Source organism: Tauraco erythrolophus, chromosome 21 (genome assembly GCF_009769465.1).
Source record: "Tauraco erythrolophus isolate bTauEry1 chromosome 21, bTauEry1.pri, whole genome shotgun sequence".
In the NCBI taxonomy this organism is placed as follows: domain Eukaryota; kingdom Metazoa; phylum Chordata; class Aves; order Musophagiformes; family Musophagidae; genus Tauraco; species Tauraco erythrolophus.
This window is the reverse complement of record NC_141485.1, coordinates 10,940,337-10,956,195: the sequence shown is the minus strand read 5'-3', so window position 1 is coordinate 10,956,195 and position 15,859 is coordinate 10,940,337. Positions and strand designations below refer to the sequence as shown.

General features: G+C 48.3%; 1 protein-coding gene across 1 annotated transcript in view; it reads left to right on the top strand.

Moving 5' to 3' along the window:
* The window catches only part of LOC147527292 (S-adenosyl-L-methionine-dependent tRNA 4-demethylwyosine synthase TYW1-like), a 121,880-nt gene extending 107,046 nt beyond the window's left edge, over window positions 1-14,834 (top strand). Inside the window, exon 16 of the mRNA XM_086624537.1 lies at window positions 14,501-14,834. Coding sequence (XP_086480663.1) covers window positions 14,501-14,722 — 222 coding nt within the window. The 3' untranslated portion in view covers window positions 14,723-14,834. The remainder of the gene's footprint in view (window positions 1-14,500) is intronic.
* The last annotated feature ends 1,025 nt before the right edge of the window (window positions 14,835-15,859 follow it).

Genomic DNA, 15,859 nt, shown 5'->3' with positions numbered 1-15,859 from the left:
CTACTGGAGTACTTCGCAGGCCAAGCAGCCTCTGTGTGTAAAATGGTTTGGTTGAAACTTGGGTCCCTTCATAAATACCATCAACACAATTTGAAATACAAGTGAAATGCCAAAAAAAAATAAAAATTACGACTTTTAAAGGATGTAGGATGCGAGAACAGTTTGGCTTTCTGAGCTCCAGAAAAGCTCAATAGAAAGATAATAAAAGTGCATAATAATGTGCTAGCGAGGCCACCAATGGAGCAGCTACTTATTATGCCAATTGTGATGATTTTACTCTTTGCATGTTCTTCACTTGTGTTTGCTGGAGTCATCGTGTAAACGGGAGCAGGCGTCAGTGAGCGGTGGTGTAGGGCTTTCCGCGGGAGGGATCCGCCAGCCGCGCGGGGAATAACGGGTTAAAATCCCCGCTCGCAAAAGATCCAAAGTATTTCCAGTCAGTGTTGGAAAACGATTAGAGTCTCGTCCTTGAAAACTTCGGCGCAGTTACAAAACTGTTGCTTTGGCGATTTGTCGTTTTTCGGGAACAGCTGTAGAGGAGCAGAGGAAAACGGGATACGGGGCGTTATTTTGTGTTAACCCCCCCAAAGTCGCCCTGTTTACAGGCTCAGTCTTGGTTGTTGCCACTGTGCCTGAGCAAATCCTTAAATCCAAAATATTTTTTTCCGTGCTAAGGTGAAGCGCCCAAGGAGAGCAGGGAGCAGGGAGCCGCCTGACTCACCCGTGCATAATCCCAGTAACACCATTAGAAACACGACTAGGTTGATACTGGCCCAGAAGGAATTCAACAGCTGCTTTGCTTTCCAAAGCCATTAGGAGAGGGCGTCTTTTGGAAACGATCTATACTTGGTACTAAAATAACTAATAAAAAAATGAATTTATTTCTATTACGTTTAATTCTGAATTTCAGGCTCCAGTGGAGAACAAAATTTGTCAGTGTGTATTATTTGCAGAAAACGTGCCCTCTGAGAACAATCAAACTGTAGCAAGTAATTGCAAAATCAAAGGTATCTTTAAAAAGTTAAGGAGTTGCAGGAAGACGGCCATAAAAATCATTAGAAAATGTGATTTATTTCGCTATGTTCTGCCAGGTCTGAGTTTTGAGGTGTTCAAACAATGCTCACGTTAATAATTTTAAGTGCCAGGATTGAAATGCTGTCTCATTTCCTGTACAATAGAGTCTGGAAATGTCAGAGAAATAACGCGTCTTGTCTCTGCTCCTTGGTTTATGGACAATCATTGGTTGGCACCTGCCTACTCGATGAATAAAAGTTTAGGATTTAGGTTCTGAAGTCCTTTAAGGCCAGGGATTTAGGTAGAAAAAGGGATTTTAGGTAGAGGAAGCTGCAGTTTGTGTCAGGTGGTATTTTCTTGTCTCAGGAAATCAAGAGACGATACAGAGGCAGGAGTTGTTGCATTTTTAGGATACTTCAGTGTCTTAAAAATCTCCCATTAGACTTCCAAGTCTCCCTCCCCACCTCCCTCACCAGTTTTTTGCTGCTGACTGGGAAGGGGCTTCCTGGTGTCCACACGCCTTTCCGTGGTTAGAGGTGAGGTCTTTGCGAAAGCCTTCCGAACTTGCCGAGTCTCGGGAAGTGAGATGTGCCCCACTCAACCTCGGAGAGCTTTGGATCCGCTGCTCCTGCGCGATCCAAGCAGAGCTTAAAAAGTCTCATACAGCTAAGCCCGACAGCAAAATATTTGTTTTCCAGTTACCTTTCACAGAGCCCTAAAAAACAACGCAGAGAACGCCTGCGCCCTGCTCACTGTGACCTGGAAAACTATCGGTTACTGGTATTTCCACTTTTTTTAGGGGGGCCAGCTGGGGATCAGCTTCTTAAGCCTGAAGGACAAGGCGGGACAGCCAGGGCTGAGGGCAGTCCTCTGGCTCCGGCTGGACTCCCAAGGGTGGGAGAGCTCCTCTTCCCTGTCTCTGCTGCATCCTTCTCCCAGTTTTCCAGTCCCTGCGTGCTGGTTTCCATCTCTCCTTGAGAGGTACCCGGTGTGTTTTGGCTCCATCCTCTTTTCTTTAGCAACAGTGCTAAATTCTTGAGTAATTATATTTGCTTTGTAGCAAATCCTGTAAACATCATGGTACAAAAAACCTAATTTATTACAGCACTCTTGAGCTAATTGGCTGAGATATTGAGACAGCAGCAACTTTATAATTTAACAGTTAATTCAAGTAACCTTTTCTAGAGAGAGACCTTAGGTGGCTGCTTTTCCTGGGTCGTAACTATAAATGTATCCTCAAGACAACCGTGCCTGAGAAGGGGGAATGTGCTGCAGCTGCCTTGCAGCCAGGATTTTTTTTTGAATGTGTCCTGGTTTTAGCTGGGACAGAGTCAGCTCTTCTTTTTAGCAGCCAGAAGAGCTCCATGTTTTGGTTTCACTCCGAGGCTCGCTCTGAGAAGAACGCTGACAGCAAGTTGATGTTTGTGGTTGGACGTGAGACTCCAAGGACTTTTCCGTGTGCCGGAGTGCAGAAGCACGGCGGGATAAGGGGGGAGCATAGCTGGGACAAGGGGGCCACCATTCCCCTTGTGATTTGTGGTGAAACTTAAGATTGAGGCCAAACTGGCCAATCAGTATTCCATATCATGCAGCGTCATGCCCAGTATAACAGTGAGGGGCAGCCGGACAGAAGGGCTTTTGCGCTTTGGCTCTTTTGCGCTTTCTGCGCTGTTGCTCTATTGTTTTTCTCTCTCTCTCTCCCAGTACTCCCACTCTCGGAGTTCTCTCTCTCTCTCTCTCTCTCTCTCTCTCTCTCTCTCTCTCTCTCTCTCTCTGCCCCTCTCTATTTTGGGGCCTCGCGTTCATCCGGGATTGCAGCTTCGGGACGAGACGGGCTGCGGATCAGAGGGGGTGGTGAGCATCTACACTGTGTATTAAATCATCTGTATTAAATTGTTCTTATCTCAACCCACGGGTTTCCCGTTTATCCTTTAATTCTCTCCCTCATTCCTGGCAGTTGGAAAGGGTGAGTGACCAGCTGTGTGTGGGGGGGGTTCGGTTGCCGGAGCGGCCTAACCCACAACAGAATGAAAGTTAGCGTCTCGCTAATTTCTAGAATAAACCCCTCTGCCCTGCTTCGCTGAATTTGCTTTACGCGTGTGTTCACCACCCGCTCCGTTGTGTCGAAGCGCTCGCCTGCCAGTGACCTCCTGTCCATCTGTTTAAACACCTGCCTCGCTTTTGCCAGCGCGTTGTTTTCCAGTGGCGTTCTCCCCGTTGCTTTACCGGTGCAAGTCTCTCGTTAGTGCACCTTGTCTCGTGCTGCTGCTGCTGCTCGGGAGTTCTGCTGCTTGGTCTGCTCCGGAGCAGGTCTGCTGGTCCGTGTGAGCATCCCTGCCCCTTCCCTGTGGTGCTGGGATCGATTTCCGTGTCAATTATCCATGCGTAGCCCTGAAATCCCGTCCCTTTTTGCTCTCTTTGGGGGTCTCGGTTAACAGGGTGAAATGAATGGCTGGTGGGCTCAGAAAAGAGGTTGTCATCGGCCTTTTTTGCTGTTATAAGCAGATACACCTGAGTTTGCCGTGGTTTAGGCTTCCCCAGCCACGGAGATTGGGGCAGAGAATTAAAGGGGAGAATGGAAAGAGACCCGTGGGTTGATATAGGAACAATTTAATACTACTAATAATATGTGAATATATACATACGTGTAATGATAATAATATATACAAACAAGGGATGCACAGTGTAATTGCTCACCACCCCTTGACCAAGGCCTGTCCTGTCCTGGACGAGCCACAAAATGACCCAAAGCAGCTGCTTTTAGGAAGGTCCCCATAATTGGGGGCAATTATTACGTGGGTCGCGGCAATCCCATGCAAAAGTACAGGCTGGGCAGAGAATGGATTGAGAGCAGCCCTGAGGAGAAGGACTTGGGAGTGCTGGTGGATGAGAAGCTCACCATGAGCCGGCACCGTGCACTGGCAGCCCAGAAAGCCAACCGTGTCCTGGGCTGCATCCAAAGCAGCGTGGGCAGCAGGTCGAGGGAGGGGATTCTGTCCCTCTGCTCTGCTCTCCTGAGACCCCACCTGCAGTGCTGCGTTCAGCTCTGGAGTCCCCAGCACAAGAAGGACATGGAGCTGTTGGAGCGGGTCCAGAGGAGGCCACGAAGATGATGCAAGGGCTGGAGCACCTCTGCTATGGAGACAGGCTGAGAGAGTTGGGGCTGTTCAGCCTGGAGAAGAGAAGGCTCCGGGGGGATCTTATAGCAGCTTTCCAGTGCCTAAAGGGGCTACAGGAAAGCTGGAGAGGGACTTTGGACAAGGGTGTGTAGTGACAGGACAAGGGGCAATGGATTTAAACTGAAAGAGGGGAGATTTGGGTTAGATATAAGAAAGAAATTCTTTACATTGAGGGTGGTGAGATACTGGAACGGGTTTCCCAGAGAAGATGTGGCTGCCCCATCCCTGGAAGTGTTCAAGGCCAGGTTGGATGAGGCTTTGGGCAACCTAGTGTAGTGGAGGGTGTCCCTGCCCATGGCAGGGGGGTTGGAACTAGATGATCTTTAAAGTTCCTTCCAACCCAAACCATTCTATGATTCTGTGATTCTATAATAATTCTATTTCCCTGGTGTACTGTCTGTTGGTATTGGGTTGATGGTTGGACTTGATGATCTTAGAGGTCCTTTCCAACCTTAATGATTCTGTGATTCCCATAGGCAAAATGCAGCGCTGAGGGTACACAGCGTACCACCAAGCAGCTGTCATGGGGAGTTTGAACTGAAATGAGTTGGGGGAGATGGTAACCTGGCCAAAAGTGCTCATTGCTCTCCTTTGACCAAGAAGTGTTTCCAGCAAAGAGGGAATTGGCCTTTTCCTTCCCACTGGGTTTTCCAGCACCACCCATGTCTGTACCATGCGGGCTCGGATGGGATGTGAGGGCTTCACGTGCGTCCTGGCTGCACTTGCAGAAGGCTCGAGAGGTTGGGTGAAAGGCGTTGAAGTTGTTCCGTGCTGAGCATTTCATCTATATTTAGGGAGGAAAAGGAAGCACTTAACTACCAGCTGCAGATCGACTAACAAGGGTTATATTAGAGAAAAATAGTCCATCACATTTTATTTCCTTCCTGCCTTGCAAATCATTTGGAGAGTGTAAGCTGTCCTTGCGATCCAGCATCTCAGATCCAGAATTTGGATCACGTTCTCTGCCCGTTCGCCCACCAGTTACCCCGTACCTGTTACAGCGTGAGAGGAAAAACAAACTTGGGTCGCTGCTTCATGTCAAAAGGTCACCAAATAGGTGCAACATCCCTGTGTCTGCAGCAGTGGCAGGGGCTGGTGTTACTGCCCAGCTGAGAACTCGGTGTCCAGTAGGCAAAGACCAGCCTTGGTGCAGGCATGAGTATGAAATGTTATGTTTCCTGAAGGTTTTTTTTCTTTCCGTCATCTCCTTCCAAATAGCAAGTGGCTCTGCTGTGCTTGATCTGTTAGTTATTAAAAGAAAATCATGGTTGTGCTAAAGTAATCCGTTTTTCATCCGTTGGAATTAAAACTGTCTGGATGTAGCCCTGGCTTAACTGGCAGTCGCGAAGTTCTGCTCTGCAGTGGGTAGAGATTAGAAAAAAGACCCCAAACCCTTCAATAATGAATCTGTTCTTTAGAACAATTCACACAAGACTAGGTGTAATAGATAGAAGCCAACGAGCTGCAGAGGAATGGTCCCACGGGTGTAGGGACATACAGTGCTGGTGAGGACTGGTGCCTGCCTGGCAGTGCACGGGTCGGGTCAGCGTTGGATTGGTGTCACCTTTTTGTTTCACTCTCTTGGAAAACGCAATAGCAAATCTAATTTCCAGGCGTTCTAGTTGCCAGCTTTGGAAGGTGTTTCTGTCTACTTTAACACGTCTGCTTGCCATCCAGAGGGACCTTGACAGGCTGTAGAGGTGGGCCTGTGAGAACCTCATGAAGTTCCAACAAGGCCAAGTGCAAGGTCCTGCACGTGAGTCAGGGCAGTCCCAAGCACAAGGACAGGCGGAGAATGGGTTGAGAGAAGCTCAGAGGAGAAGGACTTGGGAGTGCTGGGTGATGAGAGGCTCACCATGAGCCGGCATCGTGCGCTGGCAGCCCAGAGAGCCAACTGTGTCCTGGGCTGCATCCAAAGCAGCATGGGCAGCAGGTCGAGGGAGGGGATTCTGCCCCTCTGCTCTGCTCTCGTGAGACCCCCCTGCAGTGCTGCCTTCAGCTCTGGAGTCCCCAGCACAAGAAGGACATGTTGCTGCTGGAGCGAGTGGAGAGGAGGCCACGAAGATGATGCGAGGGCTGGAGCACCTCTGCTATGGAGACAGGCTGGGAGAGTTGGGGCTGTTCAGCCTGGAGAAGAGAAGGCTCTGGGGAGACCTTCCAGCAGCCTTCCAGCACCTAAAGGGGCTACAAAAAAGCTGGAGAGGGGCTTTTGACAAGGGCATGGAGTGGTAGGACAAAGGGCAATGGATTTAAACTGAAAGAGGGGAGATTTCGATGGGATCTAAGGAAGAAATTCTTCCCTCTGAGGGTGGTGAGGCACTGGCACAGGTTTCCCAGAGAAGCTGTGGCTGCGCCATCCCTGGCAGTGTTCAAGGCCAGGTTGGATGGGGCTTTGGGCAACCTGGTGTAGTGGAGGGTGTCCCTGCCCATGACAGGGGGGTTGGAACTGGATGATCTTAGAGGTCCCTTCCAACCCAAACCATTCTATGGTTCCATGTTTGCTAATAAGTCACTGAAGGTATACCTACCAGGCCACATCTGAAATTGATGGTAACTTTTGGTGCTGTTAACTGTTCATAGGTGGTGTCTGCAGAGTTGCTGAGGGGTTTAAAGCTTGGTTATTCCCAGGGCTCAGTGACATGGTGCTGGTTTTTGTTTAGCCCCACGGACATGGCATGGAGTGAGACTTTCACCCCTGCGTGCCTGCTGTCCTGTCGGATTGGTTATTACCCTCTATTGCAAGTATTTGTAACTTCATAACTAGCTTAATCTTAATTTCTTTACCCTAAACTCTAAGTTTACAACTAGTAATTAAAAAGAATTTTTTTTTTAGCTTTTAACAAGCGATATGATCTTGTTAAGATTAATTTATCTACAGTATTTCTTCTTCTTTTCCAGACTGACTCCAGTTCAGTCACTTCCACTGTTGAACAAAGGGAACCTTTAAATAATTGTGAGCCTTAATTAGATGAGAAACCGTATGTAATAATTCAATGAATTGTTTGTTTGACTTGGAGAGCTTCATACTGGCAGGTGGCAAAAATAGTCATAGCAGTTGCATAATGTAAGTGCTTTGCAGTCCCGTTATATATGACCCTGTTTAATAATACCCTGTGTGAAAGTGTAAAAGCTGTTTTGTTTATTGCCATGATGGGCCATCTTCAAATTTCAGTTAAGGAGCTCAGGATTGGAGCCATCAAGATCATTTTTCCAGCTGCCTTTTTGGTATTGTGCCCAGAGAAGTGGTTGCCGGTGGAGATCAGTGATAGGAAACCAGTAGCTGAAAGCTGCTGCGCCACTCCTCTGCAGTGGTGACCAGTTCCCAAGTACCACATTTGCCACGGCATTGCCCTCTGCTCAGACATCTCCTGTTTCAGGTACTGGTGGTCTGAAACACTTCGAAGCCGAGCGACCTTGGGAAGTGGAGTGGAGCGGGAAGATGTGGTTTGATTTTTCAGAAGGGGAACCGTAAAGGTGAAGCCTGGCGAGTCAGCCGTGGCGAGGGCGGGATGAACCTTCCCAGCCCAGCTTTGGCATGGCCTGGGCTGCTGCCAGGCGTAAATTCCTGCAGCCTGCGAGAGCCCAGCTGCGCCGTCTAGACAGTTCCTGAGACTTCTGTCTGTCCGTTATAGGAAATCCAGATGTGTCCATTACCCCACCGAACGCGTGGATGTGGCTCATGGAGTGATGCTCTGCAAGCCTTGGGCTGTTTCTTTAGGACCTGTGCGCTCCAGCAGACCTGGGGGCTCTAAGTGTCCCCTGGTCTCTGTGGTGACAATGGAAATGTAGGAGGAAATAAAGGGTGGTGGGTGTTTAACTCCTGCCCTGCCAGGTGACCAGTGGGAAGAGCAGCCAGGATGTGCCTTTATTTCTGTATTCATAGATTCACATATATCACTGCAGATTGATGAAACTTGCAGTGTTTTGATGCTGCTGAGTTGTTCCAGCCACTGCTAAGGGCTCTGAGGAGAGGAGCGTTTCTACTACATGGTTCTTTTTTCTCAAAATACTCTTAATTTATATTGAGTAGTGTCCCCGTGTGGGACAAGTGGTCTTCAGTGCCCCTGTGGGCTCACCCAACCCGAGACGCGCAGTCTGCACAGCTGGCAGGAGGCTGCATGGGTACTTGGAAACAAGTTTTGGAGTTTCAGGACCACAGATATATAAGCAGGGAATTAAAAATAAGTAAGTCTACTTAAAACCTGTGCCCGAAGCCGCACTCTGTCTCCCCAGAACAATGCTTTTCCTCAATAGCAAAACAATATATTTAAGCTCAGCAAAGAAAATGTTTCAAGGAAAGCCACTGAAAAACAGACTGAGGATATCCTGACTGCTTCTCCAAAGATAATTCCAAGATAAGGGTTTTTTTTCCCCTCAGGAAAGAATATAAATGGAGTATAGTAGTGGGTTTTTTAAAATCCCTCTGCGTGTTTTAAATGCTCAGGCTGTGCAGGGGCTGTAATGATTGCAGGCTCTGAAACCATTACTTCCCTTAAAAAAAAAAACACCTTTGTGCATGAAATTATTTTGGGTGGGTTTTTTGAGTTTGTTTGGTTTTTTTGGAAGCAACCCTCTGCCTGCAGCACGGAACGCATCTTCTGCCCCTGGGTCACCAAAGCCATGGGCAACAGCGTTGCCATTGGCACTTGGGGTGGGTTTGCGGCTGGCAGCCGGGAAGGGGCCGTGCAGCTGACGCTGGATCCGACGGCTGCACTTGAAGGTGTCACTTGTACCTGGAAGACCTTGGTTTGGGGAACTGGAAGAGCCTTGAAGGAAACTAAAGAAGGGCAACTAAACTGGTCAAGGGGCTGGAAAATAAAACTTATGGGGAGCGGCTGAGGGAGTTGGGGCTGTTTAGCCTGGAGAAGAGGAGGCTGAGGGGAGACCTGATTACGGCCTATAAATACTTGAGAAGGGATGGTGGGGAGGTGGGGGAAGGGCTCTTTACATCAGTGATGGGTGATAGGACAAGAGGAAATGGGCATAAGCTTAGTCAGGGGAGATTCAGGTTGGATGTTAGGAAGTATTTCTTCTCTGAAAGGGTTGTCAGCCACTGGAATAGGCTGCCCAGGGAGGTGGTTGAGTCCCCATCCCTGGATGTGTTTAAGAAAAGGGTGGATGAACTACTTAGGGGTATGGTTTAATGGGAGATTAGGGACAGTTGGACTGGATGATCTCTAAGGTCTTTTCCAACCTAGAAATCTATGAATCTATGAAATGTGTAAATTTGAGAGCGATGCCCAGGAACCCCTTGACAAAGGGACCTTCCCAAGGTCAACCAGCAGCACAGAGCCCCTGCCTGAGCTGTCGGCGTGTGTTGCTCGGCTGGGATTTTAACACCCGGACAGGGAGAAGACTTAATGATTTCTGAACATCTGAGAGCAGAGCTGGCAGTTGAGTTTAACTTGCTTTTTGGGATGGGACGTAAAAATGTGGACTGGGAAGCCTGGGACCTGGTGGCCTTATAAAAGCTGAGTTACTGGGAGTTGCTTTTGTAAAATGCTCCTTTAACGTCTCGCGCTATGTGCAAACCAAAAGAAGTGTGGGCTGAAACATTTGGCAAAGCCAGGCTTTAAACTGTGCAAATGGTGGCCAGAGAAGGCAGCAGAGGAGCAGCGGGCTCCTGCCGCCCCGGCTCCGGTGCCTCCCTGCCGCTGACGCACGTGCTGTTTCCCCTGCTTAGCACTGATTGATTTTTTCATGTGTGGTCTTTAAAACTCGACATAAACTTGCTGTATTTAACCATTAAACCTGTGCATCTGCCCGGGGAAGAATCAATTTGTTGGACTACTAAATCTTCGTGGCCTCAAATAATGAAAGAGTAGCTGTTGCAAGACCCGAAGCTCCGCGGTCTCTTCCCAGGCTTGCCTCTGCTCCTCGGGGACGCTGCGCTGCGACGCTTCCCGTGGGTCCTCTCCCCCTCGAGGACGGACTCTGTCCTTCCATCCCAGGGCTCGCTCTGCGGGGATGAGGTTCGCAAGGAGCCGCAAACTGCTCCGCTTTATTCTCTTATGTAGCCCATACTATTTAGTCCTTTCCTGAAAATAAATTTATTTTTTTTTTTTTTTAGAATAAAAACAGAGTGAGTAGATGAAGAGGAGCCTCCTCGTTTCAGTGTGTTTTTCTCTGGAGAAAACACAACATTATCCTTGTTAGGACAAACTAATTGATTTTTGGCTGACTTCTGTTTTTCAGCCTTAGCGTTTCACATGTCGCCATCTCTGCCTCTCCTCTCTATTTAATCTCTTCGTATAAACCCCGGGTTTATTTCTCAGCAATAATACACGTCTGGAGGAATGTAGTAAATTGTATTACTATATTGTCCTCAATGTATGCATATGTTTTTACTCCCCAAAAAATTGCTTATGCAAATATGTTGATAAGAAAAGAAATATGTAGTGTGGCTCATCTCCTTCATGAATGTTGATGGGTTTCTGTAACAAGAAGCTTGTCTCTCTGCAGCTGGAGAAGCTGTAAACCTACTGCAAAAGATAATTTAAAGAAATTTCTTATTCATATCCACTCTGGTGAGTTAAAAGAGAAGAGGGAGCTGTTAGCCATGCTCTGCTCATGCTCCCAGGTAACTTTGATCTCTGTTTTACTCCTGGCTCCTGAGTGTCTTTGCAGCATATATATTAGTTTTGCTGTAGACCGTTTGAGGGACCGGCCGTGGCCGCGGAACCCCGGCAGGTTGCTCCCTCCTTTTGCGCTGTTGCCCTGCTGCTCCCCTGGATCCAGCCATGCCGTTCCTGGCAGAGGTGCGTAACCCCGTGACAGATGTCCAGCATCACGCCTAGATCTGCTTTTCTGCTCTTGAAGGCCATTATGAGTTTTCCCTCATTTCCGTTGTGCCCCGTTTCCCAGCATTAACGCCCGCTTGAGGCAGCGCTCCGTGCCTCGGCTGTAGGATCTGCAGAAATCAGGCGAGTTTTGCGTTGCTGTGCACTGGTGCCACGTTTGTAGGGAGTGGTCGATGGTGGGACCGTGGGGACCAGAGCCCGGGGTCCCTGGGAGCACGAGCTCCGAAGGGAAGGCATGCGTTGGCTCCTGCGTCATCTCGCTGCTCGAGCAAAGCTCTCGGGGAGGGTGAGTTTTTGCCTTTCCAGACAACCCAGCCTGGCTTCAGAGCCAGCTGAAAAAGCTTTATTACTTTTTTTATGATGCTAGCTTAAAAAAAAAAAAAAATGAGGGAAGGATTTCAACCATTTGTCTTATGTCGATGTATTTATCACTTTAAAAGACTTAACCAGGTAGTGAAAAATTCAATAAAAAACCTGACCGCATTAGTCTGAAATAACACCGACGTTTAGCGTTGGCTCGCCTGTTATATGGATGTTGTAAAGCTATTTTGAGTCTTAAATCTTTTGTTATCTGTGGGATAATCACAAAATTGTTGAAATCCAATCTGTAAATCTTGTGGGCAATTGAGGCTGTTCTCCCCCACCCCGTGTTTGTCTGGTTTTTATTCCTCAGCAGAAGTCATTGCTTTCCATGGCACACCTAAACGATTGCTCCCATTTCTTCGTGTTTTACAGCTCTGCTATTGTAGCACTAAAAATATTTAATATTATTTAATCTGCTTTTGCAATGAATCCCGGGCAGCCTTCGTTTGGTTGTTCTGATGGGAATGGTAGCGTCAGTGTAGTCTGCAGCCAGCAGCTCCCAGCTGCTGTAGCTCCATCGTGTCAGGAGCGGCACGTTCAGGTGGAGTCAAAATAAAATCACTTAAAATCTCACCTTAGTGACCTCGCCAGGGTTCAGGACGCAGAGAACGTGCGTGGTTTATGCAAGGCTGGAGGATGCTCCTCTTGGCATCCCACCTTGCTCAGGAGCACAGCCCAACAGCCCGACGCCAGCTGCATCCTCGCTCGCTCCGTTACGTGTTTCCTTCGGTGGCCTCCAAAGGCTTTGCTGCCCAGCTCCAGGTGACGGGGATTTTTTGGGACTGGTGTCGGGAGATCTTTGTTTTTTTTTTTTCCACTAGCCCTATCAAAGGTCACCAACTCCATGGAGGAACAGCTGATGTAGTGAGATACAGCCATGACATGATATGGGTGGGTGAAAAAAAAACAACTTAGTTTGTTTCAAAAAGAGAGAAACCATCTGATTGTGTCCCTGAAACTTATGTCAGATTCTCATCCCTGTATGAGACCACTTCTGCCCTTGGCCGGGCGGTGACAGCGTTATACTGATGTTGAAGCTGCTGTGGATGAGGAAAGCACCAGCATTGATGCCAGCCCATTCGTAGGATGGTGGGTTTTACCCACCCATTGCCAATTAAAACAGCTGAGTGCAGCCACAGCACCACTGACTGGCTTGACACAGCAATGGTCTGAGCGGGACTTCTTCTAGAAGTAGTCTAGAAATAGTTCTCAATATCTCCTGCAGGTAATAGCACAATGTTTTCGTGCAGTTTCAAGCTGTAAGATTCTGGAGAGGTGGATATCTATGGCAGTGTTTGGGTTGGGAGTGGAGGCTGCAGTCCATACCCTCATTTCAGCTGGTCTGAGTGTCACCAGTATCTCCTGTGGATTTGGTGCTTTTGCTGAGCCACTCTTAACCACAGGGTTAATGGCTTGTTGCAAGCTCTCCCTTCCATCCTGAGATAGAGCATCTCCTTGGTTTTCAACGGAACGGGCTTTACCGAAATACATTTGCAGTTGAGTTCAAGTCTCGGTGGCTCTTTTGTTCTTTACGTGCTAGGTTTCTCTTAGTTGGCCTCAAGGCTGTGTAGGGACCCATCTGATGTGTTAGGACAGAGTGAGCGGGACAGCTCATGTGCTAAACAACTCTCCCATGTTGCTGGATCCTCTCGCTTGGGGTTTTTTTGCCTTTAATTTGTGTGACAATTTGCTGAGTGTTAGTGAATCAGATCTGGGGGGAGCAGGGAGTCTTAGTGCGGTGTGAACTTGTCACCTAGAACTTCTTCACACTCGGGAGGGAAGTTCAGGTCTCCTGAGCCCGGATCCTGTTCGGGACCTGCTGCCATACAGACACCACGTTGTCTCCTCTGCCATTGCTTCATGTGCGGCCGCACGCCCCGGAAGGGACGTGTCGCCTTGGAGAAACATGGCCTCCACCTTAGTGCATGAAGAATGAGCATTGGGCAAGTTTATTTACGGCGAGACTCGTTCCCCGTCATGACTCTGCAGTTTCGCATCTCCGCTCCGGGCGGAGGACGACGACTCCTGCAAGAATTCGCTGGAATTACGCAGGCAGCAATCGATCAGCAGTAGTGATGTTTGATTGCAAGATTTTGTAGGTGTCAGCAGTTTTTCCAACCAAAAAAGCTTTTAGCTCTTGGGCAGAAAGTCAAGTGCCATTTTAAATGCATAGCCATCAGGTTTTTGAAAAAAACAGGGAGTCAGTCTGTTTTCCCTCTTTTTTTTTTTTTTTTTTTTTGGGGGGATGAAGTGCATAATAAGCTCTTAGCACAGATAAATCCTAATTGAGGATTCAGTCAAGGCTGTTGCTAAATTAGCAGAGCAGGTCTGCTAGACAAATGCAGCTTCAGCTTGTCAAAATAAATAATTCTTCAAATTCTCGTATGGAAAGAGGATTCATGTCATTAAACCTTTTTATCTTCCCCTCGTTCCCAAACACTTGCCCCTTGCAAGAATCACCCAAATCCATCCCAATCACTGCAGCACACAGCTCTGGTGTTGATCCTATACTGTTTTGCCAGGCTGTGGCTGCCCTGAAGCCGGTGTCTCACGCTCTGAACAGGGGCTTTGGTTGACCTTGGGAAGGTCCCTTTGTCAAGGGGTTCCTGGGCATCGCTCTCAAATTTACACATTTCCTTCAAGGCTCTTCCAGTTCCCCAAACCAAGGTCTTCCAGGTACAAGTGACACCTTCAAGTGCAGCCGTGCCTGTGAAAGGCTTTGGGATGCACCATGGAAGCGTTTCTCCTGCCAAAGTGGGGCTGAAGTGGTGGTAGGATCTAGTGCTTTGAAGAGTCCAGCAAAGCAACCAACAGTTAAACCCTTATGGAGATTATCTGCTGGTAGACAGCACTAAATGACTAAAGCTGTAAGAGATCTGGCCATCCTGTATCTGCGTGTGGTGTGACACCCCATGGGTGAAATGTGGCTCAGAAACAGTAAGTTCTGGGTATTTGTCCACCTGAATTTCTTTTTTTGTGTTAAAGCAGTTATCCTACATTAGCTTCTGGATGACTTTCCCCTGGACCTTAATGTGGCTAGAAAATTAAAAAAGACCACAGCTGGGTACCCAGCTTGTCTCAGTGTAAATGTGGTATTTGGTACCCCTCATTGCTCCCTGCCTCCATAACGTCTTTGCCTTCCAGTTCCAGATCAACGGTGAGTGGTGGACCTGGATCAACTACGACCGCTTCCAGGAGCTGGTGCAAGAGCACGAGAGGAGCGGCGGGTCCAAGACTTTCACAGCGGCCGATTACGCAGCCAGAACTCCTCACTGGGCACTGTTTGGGTCCAGAGAAAGGGGGTTTGACCCCCTGGACGTGAGATACCAGCGGAAGAACAAAGCGAGAGACATCTCTGGGTGCTGAGGTTAGGTTGGGGCTCGCCGAACTCTGGGCTGGCTGCTGAGTTTTGGTCTCCATTTCTAGGCTACCACTGATTTTTAATCTATTCACCTAGATTTTTCTGACATTTGATATGGAGAAGGAGAATAAAACCTTTATTTAACCCTTCCCTCCTGTTCTTAGGGCTTCTTGGATGAAAATCTTTATAGTGCTCTCTGTCTCAAGATAAATCACAACTGGTGCGCGCCAGCCATTTGTCGTCACTGGTAGTGTGACGAGGGAGACAGTGGCTGTGGTCTCCACAGTGGAGTGTGTTTGGAGTTGGATGTGGGGGATGAACGTTCGTTTGACTTCTGTGCCCTGTTGCGAGGAGAGCCTGGCACGTGCTGGCACCCAGCTCAGCAGCAAAACGCTCCGTGTCCATGAGGATAAGTGCCAAGGGGATTCCAGCAGGCTGATTGGATCTGTGCAGGTGGGACCGCAGAAAGATCTGGATCTAAAAGCCCGAGTTCTGCTGGAAGTGTCTTTGTACAGACAGTAACAATGATTTATGAAGAAGTTCTTCCTTCGGAGGGTGGTGAGACACTGGAACAGGTTGCCCAGAGAAGTTGTGGCTGCCCCATCCCTGGCAGTGTTCAAGTTCAGGTTGGATGAGGCTTTGAGCAACCTGGTGTAGTGGAAGGTGTCCCTGTCCATGGCAGGGGATTGGAACTAGATGATCTTTGAGGTCTCTTCCACCCTAAACTATGGTTCTATGTATTTTAAACACTAGTGCCAAACCTATAAAGACCCCAACCCCAGGAGGCTGAAGCTCAGGAATGGTCTAAGTAACAGCACTACTTTTAGCATCGTCTATGACTTCTGATATCTCTCCAAATGTTTTCCAAATTCATGGGTTTGGCAATGAATATTTTCCAAGTAGTTTTATCCCACTCCCCCAGCAGCCCTAAACAACACATAATAATTCCTGAAAGCCCCATTTGGCACGTGTTGTGTGTGTCCAGTGTCCTGCTGATGGTGAGGACTTGCTGTGGGGAGCCAGCAGGCTCGGGTGTTGTGGGTGGCTTCCTTCAGTCCTCATGGGCAAGTCGACAGTGTTGCTGCTGGTTTGGCTGGAGGTGGTAATCCGATGTAAATGAAAACTGAATCCGATTGAGATCT